Genomic DNA, 24,833 nt, shown 5'->3' on the forward strand with positions numbered 1-24,833 from the left:
TGCTAGTATGTGTGTGAGAGGTTATGTGTTAATGCACCCTTACACAGACTGTGGAGGAAATGTCCACAACCTTTGAGGGTCAGTGTGTCCAGGTGTTGCTGTTGTGGTGAAAATGAATGAAGCCATGGACAGACTGATCACTGTCAAGTGTGATCCTCACACCACACTTAATTCTGCCTGCTCACTTCCTGCGCTTTAGTGAACGACGCGCTCCTTCACTGACAACAACTGGGAGTGGTTTGGTTGAATTTGCCTTCAATTCAGTATTTTGTGTTTCATGTTTCTGGTTCATTCTGTTTTGGGTTATTATGTTCTGCTGGTGTAGTCTAACACTCCCTGCTTAGATGACAGACAGCTATCCCTTTACTGAGCATCATTATAACTTCTTGTTTCATTCATTCATTCATTCTTTCATTCACTCATGCGTTCTTCGTCTGAGTGGAGCTTCAGTCCAACAGTGGGACCTGTCCCATTCACGGCAGTGTTTGATCTATTCGGCTGCATCACCAGAGCAACAAGCTAGTTCTTACATTTACTCCTCACGCTAGCAGCTGATCCAGGAACAGCCTCTGGCACCAGCGCCTGCTGCTGGAAACAAACACAGGACACCATCATGTGGAGAACGGGCCATGCTGCTCTTAGGTGCAGGACGTTTTACAGTACACACATGTACACACATGTACCGTACATCTGTACAGACGTATTGTACACATGTGAAAGTAGTGTGCTCCTCTACATAAAAAGTGCCATGTTGTGCACAATGGTAACTTTTTCTGATTTTCACCCAAGAATAAGATCTGAACAAACTGATTTTTATCTTTCTATCCAAAACTTGTGACTCCTGTTTTAAGAAGACACGGATTATTAGCTGATTTATTGAGTCATAAATAAAGTCAGAAAATATTCAGGCTAGAAATAAAGCCTCCAGCTTCAGCTGGAGCGTTTGGTGTGCTACTGTAACTTTTGTATCTATTTATTTTCCTGTCGAAGTAAAAGGATAATGAAATAATGAGTGTGTGGAGTGTGTGACACCTACCTTTGTTTTGCTCTTTCCACAGACAGACAGACTGTCTCTGCAGCACTTATGGACATGGACTCCACAGTCTGCAAGCAACACATGGTGCTCATTACCAACAAACATCTTCATGTGTTCATCTCACAAGTAAACGGTGTTGAACTGTTCTCAGGTAATACATCAGAAAACACACACACACACCACAGACTGGTGGTTTTCAGCCCTTCATGTTAGAACACTAGAGAAGAAGTGAGTGAGTGAGCTGACAATAACAGAGCTACAGAACTTTTACTTTGTAACTGTTTATACACATGCTTTTATTGTCTTTTAATGCATCTTCTCTTAAGCTTTAACTATTTATTTTGTTGTTGTTTGTTATCTTTTACATGCAATTTAATGTTTCCGTGCTGTATGTTTTGATTGTGTTTTATGTCCCAGTAGAGCACTTTGAATTGCCTTGCCTTGTGGGGCTGCCTTGCTCCACACAGACACTCACTGCATGTGTTTCTGCCTCTCAAACCTACAACTTCCTATTAGTTTGACCCTTCTCATCCACAGCGTGTTCAAAAGAGTCAGGATGTTAGCAAGTTCACAAATTCCTTCCTGACAAACGCACTATTCAATATTTGATAAGATCTATTGGACGCTTTGAATTAAACCACATATTCTCTGCTAGACTGCTAGAAAGGTCCAGCATAATGAAACAGGGAAAGGTTACGACTGCTAGCAGTGAACTGCTCCAGACTGCCCAATGTGATGGATAATATGGTGAGAATCTTAATTATAAGAAGAGGAAGGAGAAGAAGAAGAGGACTTGTCCCTCCTGTTCCCAGAGTCCTACACTGATGATCCTCTGAGTGTCTTTGGTAACATCAGCTGAGGAGCGCTGACATGTTGGTAGACATTGGCCCCCTCTCCTCAGCTGTTCAGCTGCATCTTAGAAATCTTCGTGTTGTAACTGATCAAACCATGCATCAACACATCAGATCACTGACCAGTACATGTTTCTTTCATTTAAGAAACACTGCTAAACTTAGGCCCACCGGCTCACAAGCTGAGCTTCAGATGATTATTCACGATTTTATATCATCCCGGTTGGACTATTGCAGCTCCCTTTCCACCTGCCTAAGCAAGTCATCTCTAGACTGCGCTCCAGAACGCAGCTGCAAGGCTGCTAACCAGGTCCAACAGATCAACTCACATCACACCAATCCTATCCTCCTTAAACTGGCGTCCCATCAACTTCAGGATTCATTTTAAGGGTCTTGTTTTTACATATAGAGCCCTGCATGGTCAGGCACCGGTGTACATCTCTGAGCTGCTTCATCCAGACATCACCAGTAGGTCCCTGAGATCCTCTGATCACACTCAACTAAAAATGAAAGGTGCGTTTGAAGAGGTGGCTCTGACACAGTGGAACATCCTTCCTCTGGACGTTCGTTAAAAGGCAGCTGAAGACACATTTATTCAAACTGGCCGGTGTCTCACCTCCTGCTGGGTGGTGTTTATGAGTTTATGATTGGTGTGTTGTACATCTCTTCTTTCTTATGGCTGATTGTTGTTTCTGTTTACTACTTTTTATGACTTTAGTTATGGTTTTATTATTTGTATCGTTTAAAACTAGTCTTTATTCCTGTGACGCATTTTGTGACTTTGTTCTGTGAAAAGCACAGCACTAAGTAAACATACTTACTTTACACAGAACGTGAGGATGGACAGATGTGAGGGACAGAGAATAGGATAATAATAGTAAGTTAAGATGAGACTGGAGAGGAGAAAATAGAGCAGGGGAGAAAGGGGAAGAAAACAAGGCAGAAGGAGGGAGAAGAGAAACAGAGGTGTGTGGGCAGGAGTCTTACTGTTGCAGAGGAGCATGTCCTTATTGTGCAGAAGTTTGGCGCAGTGCTGACAGGCCATGGAAGGAGATGGACTGATTGGGACGAATAGATGACCGTTGGCACTCTTCTTTTCTCTCTCTTTACTCTCTCGTTCCTTCTCTCCTCTCCTCTCCTTCTCCTAAAGTCAATAAAAGAGAGACACGGATAATCAACAGAGTGAATATCTGTTGTAGTCCCTTAATTGCAAGGAGCTTTTTATCATTTTAATGCAATGAACCCTGCCCACAGGTCTGACTGTGTGATGTGATGGTGTGATGATGTAATGATGTAATGTGATGATGTGATAGTGTGATGATGTGATGTGTGATGACGTAATGTGATGATATGATGGTGTGATCATGTAATGTGATGGTGTGATCATGTAATGTGATGGTGTGATCATGTAATGTGATGATGTGATGTGATGTGATGATGTAATGTGATGATGTGATGGTGTGATAATGTGATGTGGTGATGTGATGATGTGATAGTGTGATGATGTAATGTGATAATGTGACAGTGTGATGATGTAATGTGATGGTGTGATGATGTAATGTGATGATGTGATAGTGTGATGATGTGATGACGTAATGTGATGATGTGATGGTGTGATGATGTAATGTGATAATGTGACAGTGTGATGATGTAATGTGATGGTGTGATGATGTAATGTGATGATGTGATAGTGTGATGATGTGATGACGTAATGTGATGATGTGATGGTGTGATGATGTAATGTGATAATGTGATGGTGTGATGATGTAATGTGATGGTGTGATGATGTAATGTGATGATGTGATAGTGTGATGATGTGATGTGTGATGACGTAATGTGATGATGTGATGGTGTGATGATGTAATGTGATGATGTGATGATGTAATGTGATGATGTGATGGTGTGATGATGTAATGTGATGGTGTGATGATGTAATGTGATGATGTGATAGTGTGATGATGTAATGTGATGTGTGATGATGTAATGTGATGGTGTGATGATGTAATGTGATGGTGTGATGTGTGATGACGTAATGTGATGGTGTGATGATGTAATGTGATAATGTGATGGTGTGATCATGTAATGTGATGGTGTGATGATGTAATATGATGGTGTGATGATGTGATGTGATGGTGTGATGATGTAATATGATGGTGTGATGATGTAATATGATGGTGTGATGATGTGATGTGATGGTGTGATGATGTGATGTGATGGTGTAATGTGATGGTGTGATGATGTAATGTGATGGTGTGATGTGATGGTGTAATGCATACATGTCAAACTCAAGGCCCGCAATTATATATGGCCTGCGAGATAATTTCATGTGACTATTAAGAATGGCCCGTCGGTAAACAGCACTCCCACCTCTAATACTACAAATCCCACAATGCACTGAACAGCTGCTGCACGGGTCTTGACTAGTGCGGCAGCTGTCCCTCCTCCCGCAGGTATAATGACACACCGATCAGCGGATCAATGCATCATCAGCGCTGTTAGAGCAACACTTAAGCTAGCCCTCCCAAAATAAATGGCTAAACATAAAGTGGACTTTGAAAACAGAGACTTTCAAAGCAGGTGGGGGGCAGAGTTTTACCTGTTTGTCTGTCGGAGGTGAACCTGTGTGTCTTGTTTGTGGAGCTGATGTGGCCATAATTAAAGAATATAAATATAAGACGACACTATGAGACAAAACATCAGGATAGTACAAAAAAGAAAAAAATAAATCTTAAATACTATTTATTTTATTGAGGAAAAGTTGTTGAAGTTTGTCTGTTTAAATTCATATTTCTGGATAAAATATATATTATTATATACTATTATATACTATAATAAAAGAGTCACTTTTAGAGTCTTCACTAAATGTTGAGCCCGTTTGGCCTGCGACTTAGACCGTGTTTTAAATTTTGGCCCTTTCTTTGATTGAGTTCGACCCCCCTGGTGTAATGTGATGGTGTGATGTTTCACTTCACTTGTTATGTAGCTTCAGTTTACTGTTCTGACTCTTCTGAAGCCAATAATGACAGAGCAGTGGGAGCATTTCCATTTGGGGTGCATACAAGTAACGCAGCAGCTCACTTCAATCCATGCAGCTAGTTACCACGGTGACACTGACCTTGTTACCACGGTCACATTAACCTTGTTAACACAGTAACATTGATGATCAGCAGATTCACTGATGTGAGAAAAACAGAAATACCTGAGCACAATGGCACCATCAACACATTCAATACAGTCTCACTGTGCACACTGGAGCATTAGTGCAGTAAAATGTAAAATGCACCTCTGCTTTGCAAACCATAGAAAGAGAAAGTTTCAACTGCCACTAAAACAGCAGCTTGTTTATCAGCCGAGCTCACACATTATGACACTGAAGACATTAGTCACAGCTGACGTGTCTACATAACGACCTTTGAAAGATCTTTGTGCTGCTTTAGTCATTTTATTGGTTTCAAAGATGCACGTGCCAACTTTACACACATTGTTATATTGCATGTGCACACTGCACTAGCTGGTTCCAGGTGTCCTCACCTTGCCTTTCTTGCTCATCTTGCTCCGGAGGTAGCTGAAGGTCCGACTGATTTTAGGTCCTCCCTTTCCCTCAGTGTCGCTCCGCAGAGGGCCCGGCTCCTCTGAAATACTGACAAACACGAAGCGCTGGCCATCATGAGGCAGGTCTGCTCTAATACATCTCACAGTCTGCTCACTGGATCATCTCAGATCAGAAATATGAGCATCATCGGTTCCCTTCTTACCTGTATTCCAGTGAGCCGGAGTTCCCAGAGAATGAGCTGAACCCTACAAGAAGCCAAGAGGACAGACATCATCTGAACACAGCTGCTTTACAGTACTAGGTAAAAAGTGTGTTTAAAGCCACAGGTACAAATTGAAATCTGGTCAAGGAAAATGGCAGTCGAAGTGTAGAAATAAGGTTGCGGTTGCTGAGTAAAGGAATGTGACAGTCTCTGGAGTCCGGTGATACACCAGTGGCTACCTCAGTGTCTCTGGCCAGACAGCAGCAGGGTCAGCAGGCTGCTGTCGGGGCATCCAAAGTCAAACTTCACAAACCAGTCAGAAAGTGTTCTTTTACCACATAGAGTGGAGGAGTAGGCGCACATCCCCAGTGTAAGCACTTAGCCCAATTTCACATGGGCTAAGTGCTTGTGGGTTTTGGGGGGTGCAGGGGGGCAGGGTTGGTTCTTAGGTAGACTTTCATTTTAGTACAAGACTTGACATAAGGATACTGTCATCTGTAAAATGGTTTAAAGGCAGTTACCAGGCATTCAAGACAGAAGAGACACTTTACAGTGCACACAGCAAACAGGTGCTTTTATTTTGACGGTTTCCTGGACAAAAGAACCATAAAGTGTCTTTTCTACCTGCCTGCAGCTCTGGGAGGAGGTGAGCACAGTTTAGTTGTTTTGTTGAGCAGTGTTACAGGACACCACGCTGACGAGGGAACACAGGACTACAGCTACATTCACCATACTTACTCCCTCCCTCCTCCTCCTCCTCCTCCTCCTCGCTGGAGAAGGAGCCAATTGCAAAGAAGCGTCTATTTTTGGGAAGGAGCGGAGAAATACTGAGGGAGAAGCTGATTCGGCGCTTTGATCGAGGAAATCCACTCACTAAAGAGCAATGATGGGGTGTGGCAGGATGAACAGGAAGGTGAAAAAAATTATTCAGTTCAAGAGTAAAAAAACTACAGGAGATCAACACGCCGAAAAGGATGAGGATAAAGATGTGGAAACAAAAGCTGAAGGTAATGAAACCTGAAGTGAGTTCAGAGGAGCAGAGACTCACCATCCATATCGCGGTGACTGATGGTAACCATGGAGATGGATTTGGTGAGGGGGTGGGGATGGAACATGGCAGGACAGCTGTTCGTCACTGACAGTACCTGGTGTGATGTCTGGGAAATAATATGATACCATTATGAGCGGCGGGGCTACAGATATCAGTTATTGGAAGATCAACAGAAAATCAGAATATCTCTGGTGGGATTTGAAGAAGGCGGTTGCAGCACACAAACACAAGAACACTAGAGAGCTGGAGGCTGTTGTCCATGAGGAATGGGCTCAGATTCCTCAGGAATGCTGTCAGAACCTGGTGTCTGGTTGTGCATCACGTTTGGTCATAACAGAAAAGGGTGCTCTACTAAGTACTAAAGATGCTCGTCAAGAGGGGGTTGAATAAGTTTGAGACTGCAGTAGTCATTAAAAGTGGCATATTGTGTAAAATGTGGAGAAACCACCTGTAATATTAGTTGTGTTGAGCTATTTCAAGTGTTCTTGTGTCAGTTGTTCATTGAACACAGCTGAAGGTTTGTAAATTTGCCAAAACACCTAATTTGCAAAGCGGGTTGAATAACTTCAGGTGCAACTGTATCTATACACTTCTACAGACGTTTCTAAATATCAGTGACTTCTGGATCATTTAATTCAGAATTTCCTCTTAATCTGGCAAATTCCTTTGTTTACTCAGCTTTTATTCTTGAGGGCCATTGTTACACACACACACACACACTCACACATACCTGGCTATCGATGCTACTCCCATCTCCCTCCTGCTCCTCCTCAGTGAGGGAGACCAGTGAGCCCCTCTCCTGGCTCTCCAGATGTAAAGTCCTCCCTGTGGGCCCCTCCCTCTGCTCACTGAGGCCGGGGCGCTGAGGCTGGGCCGCTCCCCTCTCCATCTCCAGACCCTCCAGGCTGTAGCTGCATGCACAGAGACAGCAGCAACACATTAATGGCTGTGTTCTACCATGTCCAAGGACATGCTGCTGGCTATGCAGCACATCTGAGGCTGTGTTACATTATAGTTCCAGAGTGCAGGAGGCACTTGATGATGGATCTATACTGGTTACCTTCTGCTTTCTATTTGCTGTTGATCAGGATGACGCAGGTTGGATGGACACCAGCTCATACTGGGAAATGGTAAGATAAAGGAATAAAAGATGGATGATGAGAAAACACAGAGCAGAAAGAGTGGAGATGATTAGATGGTTTAGATGGTATGGTACACTGAGGCAGAGGAGATGGACTGATGACAAGGAGTTCATGGTGACAGAGATGACGGGTGACAGGTGAGGCCTTTTCTCTGAGATCTGTAGTATACTGCCTACGTTTATTTTCTTTAGTCATCAGTAAATGACTTGGTTTTAATTCTACGGGACCTCTGTTAGCTGAATCATCAGCTACACAGAAAAAAGACAACACTGTGGTGATGATGCTCTCAGCACACACATCTGGGCCCAGTCCTTCATGCATGGATAACTGACGGCGATGATGCTTTGACACCAGTCTCCATCCTTTGGTTATTCACAGCTGCTTTAAAATGAATCTGACAGTTTTCGTAGCAATAAATATTAAAGCTTAAACCTACAAAGTACAACATATTGCCAGTCAGCTGATCTTGGCTGAGATGTTTGAGAGTGAGCCGTTTCAGGTACAAAAGGCTTTCTTTAGTCTGCTAACTAGTGCTGCTAGAACTCTGCTGCCCTTTTAGAATGATCCAGGGGTCCACCCTGGACTGGTCGCCACTCACGCTCACAATTTAGAGTCACCAATTAACCTAACCTGCATGTCCTTGGACTGTGGGAGGAAGCCGGAGAGAACCCATGCGAGCACGAGGAGAACATGTAAACTCCACACAGAAAGGCCAAACAGGAGATTTGAACCTGGAACCTTCTTGCTGTGAGGCAGCAGTGCAACCACTGCACCAACACGCTAACTTTTCACAACGAGGAGTCCTACAGGATCAAATGTACAACACAGAGTCTGGACACTAAAAAACAACCAAACCGAATATAGTTTGACAAACTAACAGACAGAAACTCAAACACTAATGAAGCATTTAATGACAACATTTAATGTGGCGTTAAAAACACTAACACTCAGTCCCTCTAGTCCAGCTCCTCCAGTCAAGCCCCTGTAGTCCAGCACCCTCTGCCCACCTCCTTCAGTCCACCTCCTCTTGTCTCTTAAACATGACTGAAGTCCATCCCGATGCCCGATGAGGTGGCTGGTGAGAGATCTAAGAACTTCACTTTGTCACTGTTTCTCATCAGTCACTCTTATGAGCATGACAGAACTAAGTGAACCCTGGAGCACTGGCCTGAGCATGACTCACTGATAGATCAGTGTCTTCTCTGACCAGCCTGTTGCCTCTAGCAGTAAAAAGAAGAAGAGTGAAGAGAGAGGTATGGCCATGTAAAGAAACAAAGTGACGTATGAGCGAAGCAGGTGATGGATGAAAGCCGTACCTTCTTCTGTGGAGGGGGGGCTTGGCTCTCTTCGCCTCTCCTGATAGGCTTTTCAATGAGCTGAAAGAGGAGGCAGATGGACTGTTATTGCAGATGTTCAAAAGAATGAAAGTGAGGGGAAATTAGCCTTTTAAAGCCGATGTCACAATCAGCTAACTGCTCTCAGTACTGAACTAAACAGGTGACACTACTAAAACACTGTACGTGTTCAGTGGCTTCCTCATGTGGGGAATCTTGAATCCTTAATGTTGAATTCCTGAATCGTTGGGTCTCTTAATTAAAGCTCTTTAAGCTCTTTAATAATGATTGATTGATTGATTGATTGATCTTTTCAATCAGAAGGAGGTTCACATTGAGCCACCACCCTGCTCTTGCTCTGAAACACAGCCAACAGTAGTGTTTTACGATGTCCTCGGGTTAAAGCAAATTAAAAACCTCCTTCACTGCCCCAATACGCCTATACATTGCTGGGTGAGATTATACAAGTGCTGATGAAAGCGGGGGAGTGAAAGGGTGCAGAAACAAAGCTCAGATGAACCCTTTCTGGTGACGACTTTTTTTGGAACTTGCTTGTGACAAGAGAACACGATGGAGCTGCTCTCCATGTGCTCTACAGGTGAACACTGGTGCAGTCTAGACGTTGGGATTCACCTCATGATTTATGCATTGTGTTCCTGTTGATGGCTGGTATGTCTCTAACCCTGTGACGGACGATGTGTTTTACCACTGCTAGAGTTCTAAAAACTGATAGATAATCAGTTGTTGTGGCAAGCAATATGAGCACTATAGCTTTCTGGTAGCCAGTTAGCGGGATGAGCACACAGTGTCTTCTGTGGTCTATGTGAGTGGACAGCAGTGATAACACATGCTCTAGGCAGCAGCAGCACCTGTGCTGTGAGTGACATACAGTGTGGATGTGTCTGTCAGGAGAACACAGCAGTGTTTACAGTCAGCAGCTGATGCCGTCTCTCCAGCACTTTAGTTCCAAACTAGATTCCTCCACCACTGCTGGCCACACTGTCTGGAAAATGGAAACTCCAACAGTTTACAGAAAGCAGTTAACTTCAAACTAACCAACTCACCGCTCTCCAGCTGGAAACTGAAATGTTGTGCTTTAAGCCTGCATGTGATGTGTCATCGTTTATGCTCACTGAACCCCCAGATCACCATCTAAGTAACATACATTTGCAAAGTGTGTGAACATCAGTAAAACCAGCAGACTGGGCAGCTGTGAATCAGAGGTAGAGTGGGTCATCCCCGGCTCCTCTGAGTCAGCATGTCCAAGTGTCCTTGGGCAAGACACTAAACCCCAACTTCCTCCTGAAGCAGCTTCAGTGTGTGAAAGAACAGTCTCCTCCAACTTAGAGTCCTCCTGGATGAATGATGTGTGAATGGGTGAATGAGGATGTGATGGAAAAGCACTTTGAGTGGTCGAAATGAGTGGAAAGGAGATATCCAAATACATTTCAGCTCTTTGGCCTATATCAGGAACAACTTCACACACTGAACGGCTCTCCCTACCAAAATACACGTACCACATAAGGTGTCATGATTTTGAATGTAGAGAAACTGAAGGAACAGACTGAGAGAAAACAGAAACTATTCAGAGAAGAGGCTCAGAGGTTATGAAAGAGTTCTTCACATCATATTTTTAGGACTTGAGGGTGGAGCTGTTCACTCTGTGCTGTGCTGTGTTGAGTGGCAGGTGGTGGCTGCTCACTGGACGTGAGACTGATGGCGCCTTCTTTAAAACAGAACCTGCTGAGGCCGACTTTTTTGTTCTCGATCCCAACCAGACCAGACTGCTGCGCCGTCTTGTGAACGCAGCTGTTTTATGCATTGCTCTGGCCATGCTCACCCCAATGCTATTCTACCTGACTGGTGAATAAATCAACTCTGATTGGACTGCATCTGCTGTGGCACTGGCCACCCTTGGGGATGTGGAAGGAGGGAGTCATTTCTATGCTATCCTAAGGTTTCTCCTCGGCAGGACGGAACAATATTAACGTGGAGTGGTGCTGCGGTCACCCTCTGCCTCTCTGGGACAGGATGGTGAGGTGCTCTGGACTTGAAGGGTCACGAGGACTAGATATTCTACCACCCTGACATGGACCCAGTACCTTCGCTGTTTGATGTCGCTATCTGCAGCGGCGGTGTTCCTGCCTGGCTCCCAGCTGTGACGACGGAACGGAGATAAGGAACGGTTGGAGGCTCGGAAGATGTCAGAGGAGACAGGATTCTCTGGAAGCTGGTCTTTGTTCTCTTCCTCTTCTCCCATTGCTCCTCCTGGGACTTGGGACAGAAATATCCAACTTTTACCCACCGGAACAACGTGAACCTTTTGCATATGATTTTTGGGGAATGTGAGGCTTTATTAGATAGTGACAACAGTGAGGTGACAGCAAATGATGGAAATGAAATGGGAAAAATATGCAACAAAAGGTCCCCAGGCCTTCTTGGTCAGAACCTTAACCAGCAGACTAGCAGTACCCCCACATCAGCTTCCATTCTTACATCCATATAAAACTTCCACCCCTGTAGGACATACAGGTGTTTTGTTCAGTGAAATGTCCTATGTTGCAATATGCCACACAAACTTTCATCAGTACCAAATGTTGTGCACTGATTGAGTCATAAGTCCGTATCATGCAAACCAAATTCCATACGAGTCCATTTAGAAGAATATGTCCGGGTTGATTTCATTTCATTTGAAGCTGACTATCAAAAAGACTACATGACTTTTGTGTTTCTGTTTCCTACTGTGGCAAAGGAAGCTCTGAATATCATTTCTCAGACAAAAGGAGAAGTGTATCCTTTGATTATGCTGAGCAGTGAAACCACAGAATGTTACTGTAGAAATCTGTATCTTTATATGTTTTGATCATGAAATATCTATGCCTGACTAAAAAAGAACAGGTTCTGTTAGAAATCACAGAAGAACAAACTGTGTTTTACCTCCGTCCTCTGTTTTGGCCTTGCAGGACAGTCTGGAGCTCTGAGGGGCCACAGCTTCAGGTGTGCCCGCTGACAGAGCCCCCCAACTGGGACTGAGAGCTCCATGTATCAATGCATCATCTGCGGAGGACCAAGAGACACAAACCCCTCTGTCCCCTTGTGCAACACAGGAGGGGGGGTCTTCAGGCTGCAGACAAAAAGAGGACATACATTTTAGCAATGTAGTTTAAAAACTACAATTCTCTAAATGAAACTTGAGCAAACATTCTGTGAGTTTGCAAGCAATCAGCAGGAAACACGACAAAGCCATTGTGAAACACACCCTCGTGTTCATATGACCGAATCCCTTAGAACTTCCAGCCCTTAAGCTAAACTAAGCTTGTATGGGAGTAATGATCAGAAAAGATTTTACTATTCAGCTGTGAGGACATTTGGTTTGGTATTTATCTCAAGTTCTCCACAAGAACAATCTCTGACACCCCTTCAGTTCCTACTTTACTGCCCAAATTCCACCAGTCTTCGGTCAGACAAGGTACTGTGGGAAATGACAGCCAGATTTAGCCTGGCCACGTGTTGTCTCTGTAGGTCCAGAATTCTGAGAAAAGTCAGTGGAAAAGAGCTCTTCCAGAACGAGTGAGTCACACCGGAGCAGCTGTGGTGCAGCAGCTCTGTCAGTCCAATCTGAATGCTCACGTGAAACCCATCTGACTAATGTTTATATTCAGCTTCACCAGATTGTAAACTAATGAAAATCTGAGTGAGGTCTGTGTGTGTGTGTGTGTGTGTTTCGTACCTTTTTGAAGACACTCCCATCCAGTTGACACAGCGACACACACTCCTCTCCGTCTGGATGGACATGAGGGAAGAAAAAGAGGAGGAGGGAACCGCCTGGGTCAGTGATCGAGGGAAGTGCATGATATGTTTTCACTTGGTGAGACACAGGAAACTATAAGATCTTGTTCTTCAGTAGAATATGTGGTGCCATGTCTGAACTCCTGGCACATTGCTGTATTGGTTGCAATCCATTGAGACCACCTGACTGTACATAAAGATGGACAACATGTCTCTGCTTCCTCCCACTGTACAAAAACAAAGCCAAAATATCCCAGTGTAGGTACCAGATGCCCCCAGCTTTTGCTTGGGGTCCTGCATTCATGACATAATGATTGGCAAGTGTATGGATGCCGTGTGTTTGCACCGCAGACGACAATTTAAATGAGCACATTTTGACTGTAGAAAAAGATTGTCTAATGAAATGCTGGTCCAAAGCTCTCTTTGCTTCAGCAACCCCGTCTACCTGCCTCAGGCATGAGGCTCTTGTGTTTTCATCCAGTTTTTATCCAGATTTTCGGCTGCATTATTTCATTACACTTTTCAGACATCGGTTGTTTCACCTACACTTTTAGCCAATTTCAGGATTTTAGTCATTTAGTGTGGATTTTAAGTTTTTAAGATCTGTTCTAAGACAACCATGCCAGGTATGCAAAGGTGGTGGTCCGCGGCGGTCGAAAGAGAGTCTCGGATGGGGCTGCCTCACCCCTTAGCCTATGTCTCTCCAACTGGTACGCAACAGTGTCTGATGACACTCTCACCCACCCAGCTGAGGCTCCAGTCCAGCCGGCTGATGCTCCCACACTGAGCAGTCAGTGGCTCGTACCCTCAGTCGGCGACTTCAGCGTCCTACCCACGTAACCACAGACATCCTCTCCTCGACACCTCTTCTCTCCAGCAACATTAATAATTTGATCCATCTGTTTCTGTTTCTTTAATGCAGCCACTCATTGCTTCCCTGGAGCCAACATCCCCGACATTCTCAATAAGCTCCCAGGGCTTCTGAGATCTTTTCTGAGATTTTATTGACAATTTTAATTTATTCTGGAATTTTCAAGACTGATGGAGTCCACCCAAACAGGCTGAGAAGCCGAATGCTGTCAGCTAACTTGTAGCAGGCCAAACAGTCCGCTCCACATGACTGACTGTTTATATCCCACGCCCTCACCGGAATCTCCTTTTCCACATGTGGCTTCACCTGTCACCTGAGTACTGTTCTCCCTGCTAGCTCCCCCCACCTTTCTCTTCTGTCATTAACTCAATTTTCTCAATACAGACAATTACTAAGCACAGAGCCCCCCGTTCTTATGCCTCATCTAAAGGTGGGACCAATAACAATTTACTCACTGTGTGCCTCTTCTCTCTTAAATTTGAGATCTTTAGGGAGTAAGTCCCTCATTATAAATGACTGTATTGCTTCTAATGCTCTGGACATTCTTACTGAGACCTGGCTGTCCCCAGGGGACTGTTCCCCTGATCGAGACTAGGCCCCCACATTTCACATATTTCAATATTCCCAGGCCCTCAGGAAGAGATGGAAGGATGTTCTAGCTGTGTTAATAAAGTCTGGTCTTAAGTGCCACCCTGTTACATTTGGCAATTTCTTTTGAATTTTTAAGTTTTTTAATTACTGGCCTTCCTCTGCATCTTTATTCATAGATCCCCTAGAACAAAAGGTTTTCTGAGCTTCCATTGTCACACCTAGGTATGACCTAGGTGTTTATTGTTGGTGATTTTAATACCCATATCTGTTGTCCCTCCCAGTCTCGCACCTCTTAGATCTTATAGATTCTTTTAACCTCATTCAGTCTCTTAAAGGGCCAACACATTCTGCAGTTTAGACTTAGTACTTTCATCTGGTTTCTCTAATAAAGCTGTGGACCCCACCCTACTGTCCGCTCTCGTATCCTTAACCCTGGTTCATCTGGTAAATTCTGTGATTCTTTCGATCCATCATCTAGTACTTCAGTTAATTCCCCTCTAAATCCAGACACACCACTTAACTCATTTAACCAACACAGTCAATCCATCCTTGTCATAATCGCTCCATTCAAAACTAAGACACTAAAATCAGATAACCCCCCCTAGCTGACTCGAGCCCTGGAAGACTGCAGAAAATCTGGGCGACTATGGAAGAGCAACAAATCTTCAGTAACTTATAACATGGTGACAAACCAAATGTTAACGTATCAGAAAGCAGTAAAGGATGCAGTTTACGTAATACTAAGGAACACCCACAACCCCAAAACACTTTTCAGGGTTATTAGTAGTCCCCCAACTCCTTTCCCTGACCTGATGTTAAGATGTCTGAAGAAAAGGGTGGAGAACATCAGGTCCTGAATCCAGCCTGACCCCTGTATTCTCTCCATTCCCCATGCGAACTCTGCTACTTTCTCTGTCCACACTGAACTGAGACTCAACAAATCTCTGGCTTCTTTTCAACTTCATCTTAAAACTTTTCCCCTAGTGAATGCTTTTGGTGGCACTTCATATGTTTTCATTTTCACTGTTCCTGTTTATCTTATTTTAATCTTTTAATAGTTACCATTTGGTTTTATTCGCATTTTAACTGTCTTGTCTGGTTTTACTTTGTTGATTTTACTTTATTGACTTGATAACGCTGTTAGGAAAAGTGCTAAATAAATCAGTTCATTTGAACCTGGGGTCTTTCTGTGTGGAGTTTGCATGTTCTCCTTGTGCTCGCGTGGGTTCTCTCTGGCTTCTTCCCACAGTCCAAAGATATGCAGGTTAATTGGTGACTCTAAGTTACTGTATGATGATTTATCAGATTTCAAGATTGTTTTGCATGTAGTTTCACCAGGATAATGATGCAAAATGTCTCCACTCAAGCACTGATATTTGTTAAATACAGAATTTAAACAGCATCTGTACATCACAATGTCACTATGGTAAATAGACTGTACTTGTGTTTCTAGTCATTTCGACCACTCAAAGTGCTTTTACACACAGCAGGGATTTAAGTTAGAGGAGACTAGTTTTTCACACAAGCTGTGCAAGAGTAAGTTGGGGTTCGGTGTCTGGCCCTTGGACACTTTGACATGCACACTGGGGAACTGGGAATTGAACCAGATATCCTCTGATTGATGGACGATCCACTCTACCCCTGAGCCACAGACATCATCTATAAATTCAGACACCAAGCACATGGTAAATACTGTGTACTTGTAAAGCCTTTCTAGTCTTTTCGACAACTCCAAGTGCTTTTGCATTACATTCACAGTCACAGAGGAGGTATCTAAGTTGGAGGAAACACATTCACACTCCGAAGCACAAGTCTTGCCTGGTACCTAAACTAATGTATCTGGTGTTGTTGACATCATTTGGAGCCACAGTCTGAACAGCAGTGATCGGCAGAGTACTGCACAGAACAAATACGCCCAAATAGGGTTATAGTTTGCTGTCACCATGATGTCATGACCACTTCTTATAGCATCAAATAACTGATGAAAACCAAACCCATAAGATAAGATAACGAACACATGAACTGACAACAGCATGATAAGAACTACTAAATGATGTAAACAATCTTCAAGAAAAATTAATTTGTTGAATACTTTGATTTTTTAATTTCTGCCCATGACTCATCCGCTAACATGGAGGGGGCGGAGTTTATGACCTATACTACTAAACCAGGGGGCAATCCGCAGTGAGACAGTCAGCAATGACTGTTATTTGATTATTTCTCAGCTGTGATGCTGAAGGAACATCATTACAACAGTTAACATTGCATAAAAACAAAGAAGTTGATAATCAGTGCCCCAAATTTGCATTAACTAAGTCTTATTTTCTTAAAGCAGGACATCTGCATTCTTCAGTAATGCTCAGATTTCATATCAGCCAGCCATAGTGTCATTTAAAGAATATTTTCATACTTTATTTTCAATATACTTTGGGCTCTGCAGGTTCTTCACCTCACTGATATTACTGATGCTCAGTAGATGGGTAACAATGATATACTGGGCCATTCTAATCACCTGCTGTGCACATCCCATGCCAGTTTTGTGATGTTCCCAGTAAGAATTCTTTCTCAGAAGTTTTCTCAAGAAACACAGCTGTTTCTGAGCTTTCTCAACCAGGGTGGAGATGTGAGATGACCACGACAGGCTCTCGGTAATGTGATTCGCCAGAAACTGTTCACCTGCTCCACCTCAGCTCCATTATTGTATACAGAGGTGTGGATTAACCCTAACTTCAATGATGAAGTGAATGTACGTGATTACATGCAGTACTGATACTTGTCACACAGAGTGACATGTGTGACCACACAGGGCTGAAACAGCCCATGTCCATTCCCTCCTGATTCTTATGAATGTAACAGAATGAGATGCTAACAGACTTTAGGGAGAAAATGAATTTCCACACTTTGTAATCCTCAAATGTACTTAAGCTGCTCTACAGAGCGATCTATGACATCAGCATGTTGAGGCAGAGGAATGGAAAGATGAATGAGCTTCACCCTCATACAGACACATGGTGTATGTTTGTACGTATTTGTACAATTAAGAAATTGTGGGTCTTACCTGTACATGGTGATACTGCGTGGGGTTCAGGGCAGGGCTGGACAGGGAAGAAAACATCCTTCTCCCTCTGGATCTAAGAGACACGAGGAAATGATCATATATCTGATGAAGAGAACACTACTGCTACATCACAAGCAAGGCCATTTAACTGTTTGAAGTGCTCAGTGTACTTTCAAAGGATTCTTTATTGATCTATTATCTTTATTGATTCTCCCAAAGAGCCATCTTCTGGTTCTATGTGAAACTTTTCTAAGCATCACATCAATATGAAAATATGACATTGTCACACCCACTGGCTCCACATGTGACTGCTGGGAACACACACACACACACACACACACACACACACACACACACACACACACAGGCACCCTGCCTTCCTGCCTGTGTGTGTTTCACATGTTTAAGCTATGATGTGAGCATATCAACTTGTACCGGAGGAGGAGCCTTCATGTTCTGCCGACCACACAAACGCAGATACACACTCATTGATGCACACTCATGGGTCACAAGCAGATGGTTGTTCCGCCCCTGCAGCCAGACACAGCCCGTTCAGTGTCTTGTCAGAGAGCTGTAGGAGGGGTTCTCTAAAAGCCCTCTGTGTTTCTGTAGCATACACACTCAGACACACTGGCCAGACTCTCTGTTTTGTAGTTGTGTCCTGGCAGACAGCCACACATAAACGATTCATATCTGAAACAATATTCTGCAATAACAGCTGATTTGAATTGCTGAACAAGATCAAGTCTTGAACATTTCCCTTCTGCATTGCCCTCAATTTCCTCTACCTCAGATTTCTGATTTATTAATACAATCCTCCCAGGCTAAAATCCATGCTTTTATCTCATTGGAGTGTTTTACAGATATAAGAGAGTCCAAAGGCAAGGCTGAAAAAATGATTCTTCCTAACAGAAACAATTGTTAAGTGGACCACATATCCAGTTCGACTCCAAGTATGGCGCATGTTTATCCCCAAGTATTACAAACCTCCTAGTGTCCAATAAAGATATTAATCATTAACAAAAAAAAGAAATTAACAGTAGCCAGAAGTTCTGCCTCTGTAAATGACTTAAGGTGCTATTCATCGAATTCTGATAATTTAGGTTTATTCAGGTTAGTTTGGAGGTACTACTTCAGTTCATCTTGTGAATGGTTACTGTGGGATTTATAAATAAAAATTATTATAAAATTCATAAAAAGCCTGGTCAATTTCATAATTTTCTTGGTTTATTGCCAAATTTATAATGCTTTTGTCTGATATGGTGCATCTTTTTGTGATTTCATTTGAAATGTTGAGATTAAGTTTGACTCTAGATATCATTAATTGTCTCAAATTATTTTCTATACATGTGGTCTTATGAGGTGCTTCACATCACTCTACTTTTCTTTCAAGTTCTTCTCATCTTTGCATCAGTTTCTCTCATTCTCTTAAAGTGGCTTTTGTGGTCTCCCAGATAATATCGGGACGTATGAGGGGATCAATATTTATAATATAATTTGTAACCCACACTCACATTTTAGATTGCAATTCTTTCTCTCTTTGTGTTTCTCTCAGTGTTTATAAAGTTTTCCCTATCTGAATGAATAGTTAAATGAATTATAGCGTCTCATCTGAAAGAAGTGTTGGAAGACTCATCACTGATAGAAGAAAATAGAAACAGCCCTAGATTTCTGTTCAGCATGTTAGCCAGGCTGACAAAAAGCCAGAACTCCATTGATCCTTGTGATCCTTTAGAGCTCAGTAGCAACGACTTCATGAGCTTCTTTAATGATAAACTTCTAACTATTAGAGACACAATTCATCACCTCCTGCCCTCAACAGGCTCTGATTCAACCTCAAACTCAGGAATCATGGAAACAACTGTTGGACTTAATCTGCATTTGGACTGTTTTTCTCCAGTTGATCTTCCTGAATTGGCTTCAATGATTTCCTCATCCAAACTGTCAACTTGTCTCCTAGACCCCATTCCTACTGGGCTACTTAAGGAAGTCCTGCCCTTAATTAACACGTCCTTACTGGATATGATCAATCAGTCTTTACTAACAGGCTACGTACCACAGTCCTTTAAAGTAGCAGTAATTAAACCTCTTCTGAAAAAGCCTACTCTTGATTCAGGTGTGTTAGCCAACTATAGACCTTTACCCAACCTTCCCTTTCTCTCCAAGATCCTGGAGAAAGTAGCAGCCAATCAGCTGTGTAATTTTCTGAATACCAACAGTCTATTTGAGGATTTTCAGTCAGGTTTTAGATGAACCACAGCACAGAGACAGCACTGGTGAAGGTTACAAACGACCTCCTTATGGCATCAGACAGAGGACTTCTCTCTGTCCTGGTCTTGTTAGATCTGAGTGCTGCGTTTGATACCATTGACCATCACATCCTGTTACAGAGACTGGAACACTTCATTGGTATAAAAGGAACCACATTAAGCTGGTTTAAGTCCTATTTATTAGATCAATTTCAGTTTGTACATGTCAACAGTGAGTCCTCTGTCCACACTAAAGTTAGACATGGAGTTCCACAAGGTTCGGTGCATGGACAGATATTATTTACCTTATGGATGATGAAACACTCCATTCATTTCCACTGTCATGCAGATGATACCCAATTATATTCATCAATAAAGCCAGATGAATCCAATCAGTTGACTAGACTCCAAGTCTGCCTTAAGGACATAAAGTCCTGGATGAGCAGCAATTTTCTGCTGCTAAAGTCAGACAACTTGTTGTGCTTGGCACCTTGACACCTTAAAGACATATTTTCTGAGAATATAGGTACTATAGATGACATTACTCTGGCCTTCAGGTTCACCGTAACGAATCTGGGAGTTATCTTTGATCAGGATTTGTCCTTTAATTCCCACATAAAAAATATTTCCAGGACTTGCTAAAATCAGGTCCATCCTGTCTATGAATGATGAAAAAAAACTAGTCCACACATTTGTCACTTCTAGGTTGGACTATTGTAACTCTTTATTATCAGGCTGCCCCAATAAGTCGTTAAAGACTCTCCAGCTGGTCCAGAACGCTGCTGCTCGTGTTCTGATGAGAACTAAGAGAAGAGACCATATTTCTCCTGTACTGGCTTCTCTTCATTGGCTTCCAGTAAAATCTAGAATAGAGTTTAAAATCCTTCTCCTCACCTACAAGGCTCTTAATGTTCAGGCTCCATCATATCTTAAAGAACTCATAGTACCGTACTACCCCACTAGAGCACTGTGCTCCCAGACTGCAGGCCTACTGGTGGTTCCTAAAGTCCTCTAAAGTAGTGATGGAGCCAGAGCTTTCAGCTATCAGGCTCCTCTCCTGTGGAACCTCCTTTCAGTTTGTGTTTGGGGGGCAGACACCCTCTCTACATTTAAGACTTGGCTTAAAACCTTTTTGATAAAGCCTATGGTTCGGGCTGAGCGGAACTGAGAGAGAGAGAGAGCCAGCTGGTGCACAATTGTGGTTAAATAATGATCTTTCGCCACTTCTGCTTTTCTGAAACATTGAAGGTATTTGGGGGAAAATGGTTCCAAAAGTATTGTCCCCTGTCATGCAACACTGTGGGGACATTGACTTAATGGAAGTTTGAATGATTTAATTCCTCTTTTGGGGGCAAAACTATTTGGTGTCTGAATTCTACACAGACAGAACATCAGTGTAACACCTGATTCCAAACCTAGGAACAGTGGTGCATATATACTGTATATGCAGGATATTAACAACCTGACATGTTTGAAGCAATGAACTTCAAAGTCACCCCACTAGTCTGTAGGATGAGCCATCAGAGTGACCTCACATTTAGATGTGTGATTGTTAATCAGTGAAGCCAATGGCTCCTTTGTCCCCTTTCCACTTGTCTCAATGGATCTATTGTAGTGGCTCCATGTTGTCTGCTCTGTCTATTATCAACATCCTGCAACATCGAGAGATCTGCACAAAAGAACGGCTCTCCAATGCGTGGGAGACAACAAGCAGCATTTATTAATCTCCACCCAAGCTGCACATGTTAGATGTCTGTGTGACAACTTAGTGAATTCTCATTTGAATCCTCCAGATGCTTAATAATGTTTCTTACCCTTCCCTTTCCTGTCCAACTAAAATGTAGCAACGTTCATTATGTTTAGCTAGCTTGGACCCAGAAATGCAAGGTACATTATTAAGCACAATATAGTATAAGACCGGTAGTATTCTCATCAAATCTCATGTCCAGACTCAAACCAACAGTCAGTGTGTATGCTAATAAGTATTGTGTGTGTTCACAGCCTGACATATCTTCCTCCAATAGGCTTAGAGCTGAGAGCCACGGACAGGATGTCAGAAAGTACTGACAGACATAAGAACACATTGTTGGTTTGGTTCTGCACATGAGATGATTTGATTGAGGGAAAAACATAGAATAACAGCTGCCTGATCTGTGTTTTATAGAATAGCTTTGCCTTTTAAAGTTCAGGTGCCATTAATATGAGGTTTCAGCAGTTTGAGTAGGATATATCAAATGGGTACCTTCACTCTGATAAAGTTTGCGGATTTATTAGCAGATTTTGGTTTCCTAAAAGAAGTCTAGGCCACGAGAATGGATCCCTCTGCTGCAGTTCAGGGAAAAACTGTTCATGGAAACAGGCAATTTGGCAATAAAAAGACAATAACTTGGAAAAAAAACGTACTTACTGTTGAAGACTCATATTAACAGAAACCGAACTTTAGAATGATATTTGTGCAGAATGAGGATTGTGGATTTTGTACAATGTTACCATAGTATGGAAAGGATGACTCTCAACATACAGAACGTGCAGAGCAAGTGCTGTTTTAAGAAACCTGAAAAAATCCAAACCTATCTTTTATAATCCTATGTACTTACAAATCATGTAAATCTGCTGGAGGACTGAACGCTAAAAGCATGAGTCATGAGCTTTTCATAGTTCAGACTAATTACATACTGTAGATGGTGCTCCAGTCTGATACGTCCAATGAGAGGCTGTCCAAACCTCAAATCTACAGGAGGACATCAGGCCTCAATAACATGTTAATAACGGTGTTCAGGGAGCAGGAATAAACAGCATGATGTCATATGCAGCGTGGGAAAATAACATCACTCATCAGCTCTACACCGTTTATTTCCATCTGTAGAAATCTCCATCTGTATATACACTGCTGCCCATAAAGTTGGAATAATTTTGTTTTCAGACACCTCTTTTGTGGGGCTGTGGCTCAGTGGTAGAGTGGGTCGTCCCTCAATCAGAAGGTCGGGGGTTCGATCCCCAGCTCCTATGGGTCAACATGTCGAAGTGTCCTTGGGCAAGACACTGAACCCCAACTTGCTCCTGAAGCAGCTTCAGTGTGTGAATGTGTGTGAAAGAACAGTCTGTCCTCCTGTGTGAATGGGTGAATGAGGATGTCATGTAAAAGCGCTTTGAAAATGGTCTGTACTTGTACAGCGCCTTTCTAGTCTTTTCAACCACTCAAAGTGCTTAAACACTACATTCACATTCACACATCATTGACACACTGATGGAAGGTTGCCACCATCAGGAGAGAACCAATGATTCACAAGCATCCAAACACTGTAGCTATGATCCATCTGTTTATTTGTACGTAATGTATGTCTGTATGTACTGTTGAGAAAACTGATGAGAAATGGGCAACTGGAACAAAGCATAGGTGGACAAGGGCCGAGAATATGAATCTATGGAATGCCTCTATAGAAGTAACCCCAGTGGGAGGGGCTACATGCAGCAGAAGCTAACCAAGAAACAACTATTAGCTCAATGTTTCAACATCTGCAAACAAGCATTGCTATCACAACTAAAGATTGATGAGGTACAACAAATGTGCTACTACAGCAAAGGGCGGCCAGGATGACAGGTCAGAGGGGGGATATCATCATCATCATCATCATCATCATCATCCCCGCACTCTGAGATTGGGCACTAAGGCCCAACAATTTACGAGAGAGATTCCATCAACGCAAGGGTGGCTGACCTGAGATTGTTAGTTGGATACCTGACACCCCCGCTACCTCCTCCTTTGGCCAGATTATTCTATCTGGTGACTGGAAGGACGTGTGTTTTGATGGCTCGGACCTCGTTTTTCCCATTCGGAAAATTTCGAGAACTTTGTATGTATCCTCAAGTGCAGTCACTAAAACCATCAAATGCTTTGATGAAACTTGCTCTCATGAGGACCCCCCCAGGAAAGGACGACCAAGAATTACCTCTGGTGCAGAGGATAAATTCATTAGAGTTACCAGCACCTCAGATTAGAACCCACATAAATGCTTCACAGAGATGAAGGAGCACACACATCTCAGGATCAACTGTTCCGAGCAGACTGTGTGAATCAGATCTTCGTGGCCATATTGCTGCAAAGAAGCCACAACTGAGGAAGAACGAGAAGAAGAGAAATGCTTGGGCCAAGAAATGAGAGATTTTTGGTTCCACCCCTGATGTCTTTGTGAGACACAGAAAAGGTGAGCGGGTGGTTTCTACATGTGTGGTTGTGTCAAGCTATTGGTTTTCTCTCGTGAGATAAACAAACTGTCGACTTAAACTTTGAACCCCTTCTCCTCACACAGACAACCCAAACAGCATTACTACAACATACATGTTGTCACATTCTTATGGGACCGTAGCTGAGACGGTGACTTGTATAAACAGTAATAAAAGTACCTGCGGCCTGCAACAAACTGTCTGGACATTCCATAGAGCCTGTATAGTGCTGTTCTTGCTCGTTGGCCACTCAGCTCTGTTACTCAGAACCATCTTTGTTTTCTTCCCTTCTGTCTTCTGTTAGTCACACTCTGTTCTTGTGGACACTGCAGTGCATCTATAATCCTGCTGTGTGTCACGACAAAATGAGGCAAAGGAGACAAAGGAGCGTGTCCCATTTGGTGAGTCCTCACATTTCCTCACATCTCTGCCCCTGTCAGGAACATCGGTTCCAGAGGAACAGGGGGGAGTCACGTGAGCCAAATGGAAATCACCCACTTTCTCCATTGCAACGCTGTACTTCCTGCTTGCATCACCTAAAGCATGACGGAAACTGTAGTTCCAAAAGTAGAAAATGTAGAGAGCCTAAAAATAAGAGTGTGAGAGAATCAGGTTGAGAATGTCCTCAGTCCAAAAACCTGGGAACGAACAAGCAATGAGCCCCTCTTTGTGTTTTAAGGAACTGTTTCACTTGTACACATCAGGTCCACTGACACACTGACTGATGTTTCTAAGCAGCCTAACTTATTGCCCATCTAGTTACACGCACTGACTGAATGTAGGGTCCAAAAGGGTTCATGGATTTGTTACAAAATGCACACATTTGAAAAATATGCTGCCATCACACAAGACATAAAGTAACCGTTTAAAAACACCATCGAA

General features: G+C 43.0%; 1 protein-coding gene across 1 annotated transcript in view; it reads right to left on the minus strand.

Annotated features, from left to right (window-relative positions):
- The window catches only part of LOC139201314 (A-kinase anchor protein 13-like), a 68,036-nt gene that overhangs the window by 14,655 nt on the left and 28,548 nt on the right, over nt 1-24,833 (minus strand). Inside the window, exons 12-24 of the mRNA XM_070830594.1 lie at nt 17,479-17,551; nt 12,900-12,952; nt 12,107-12,293; nt 11,272-11,443; nt 9,152-9,211; nt 7,754-7,813; nt 7,424-7,604; nt 6,691-6,799; nt 5,643-5,685; nt 5,419-5,527; nt 2,875-3,031; nt 1,037-1,104; nt 531-588 (exon numbers count right to left, since the gene is read on the minus strand). Coding sequence (XP_070686695.1) covers nt 531-588; nt 1,037-1,104; nt 2,875-3,031; nt 5,419-5,527; nt 5,643-5,685; nt 6,691-6,799; nt 7,424-7,604; nt 7,754-7,813; nt 9,152-9,211; nt 11,272-11,443; nt 12,107-12,293; nt 12,900-12,952; nt 17,479-17,551 — 1,330 coding nt within the window. The remainder of the gene's footprint in view (nt 1-530; nt 589-1,036; nt 1,105-2,874; nt 3,032-5,418; nt 5,528-5,642; nt 5,686-6,690; nt 6,800-7,423; nt 7,605-7,753; nt 7,814-9,151; nt 9,212-11,271; nt 11,444-12,106; nt 12,294-12,899; nt 12,953-17,478; nt 17,552-24,833) is intronic.

Source organism: Pempheris klunzingeri, chromosome 5 (assembly GCF_042242105.1).
Source record: "Pempheris klunzingeri isolate RE-2024b chromosome 5, fPemKlu1.hap1, whole genome shotgun sequence".
Classification (NCBI taxonomy): domain Eukaryota; kingdom Metazoa; phylum Chordata; class Actinopteri; order Acropomatiformes; family Pempheridae; genus Pempheris; species Pempheris klunzingeri.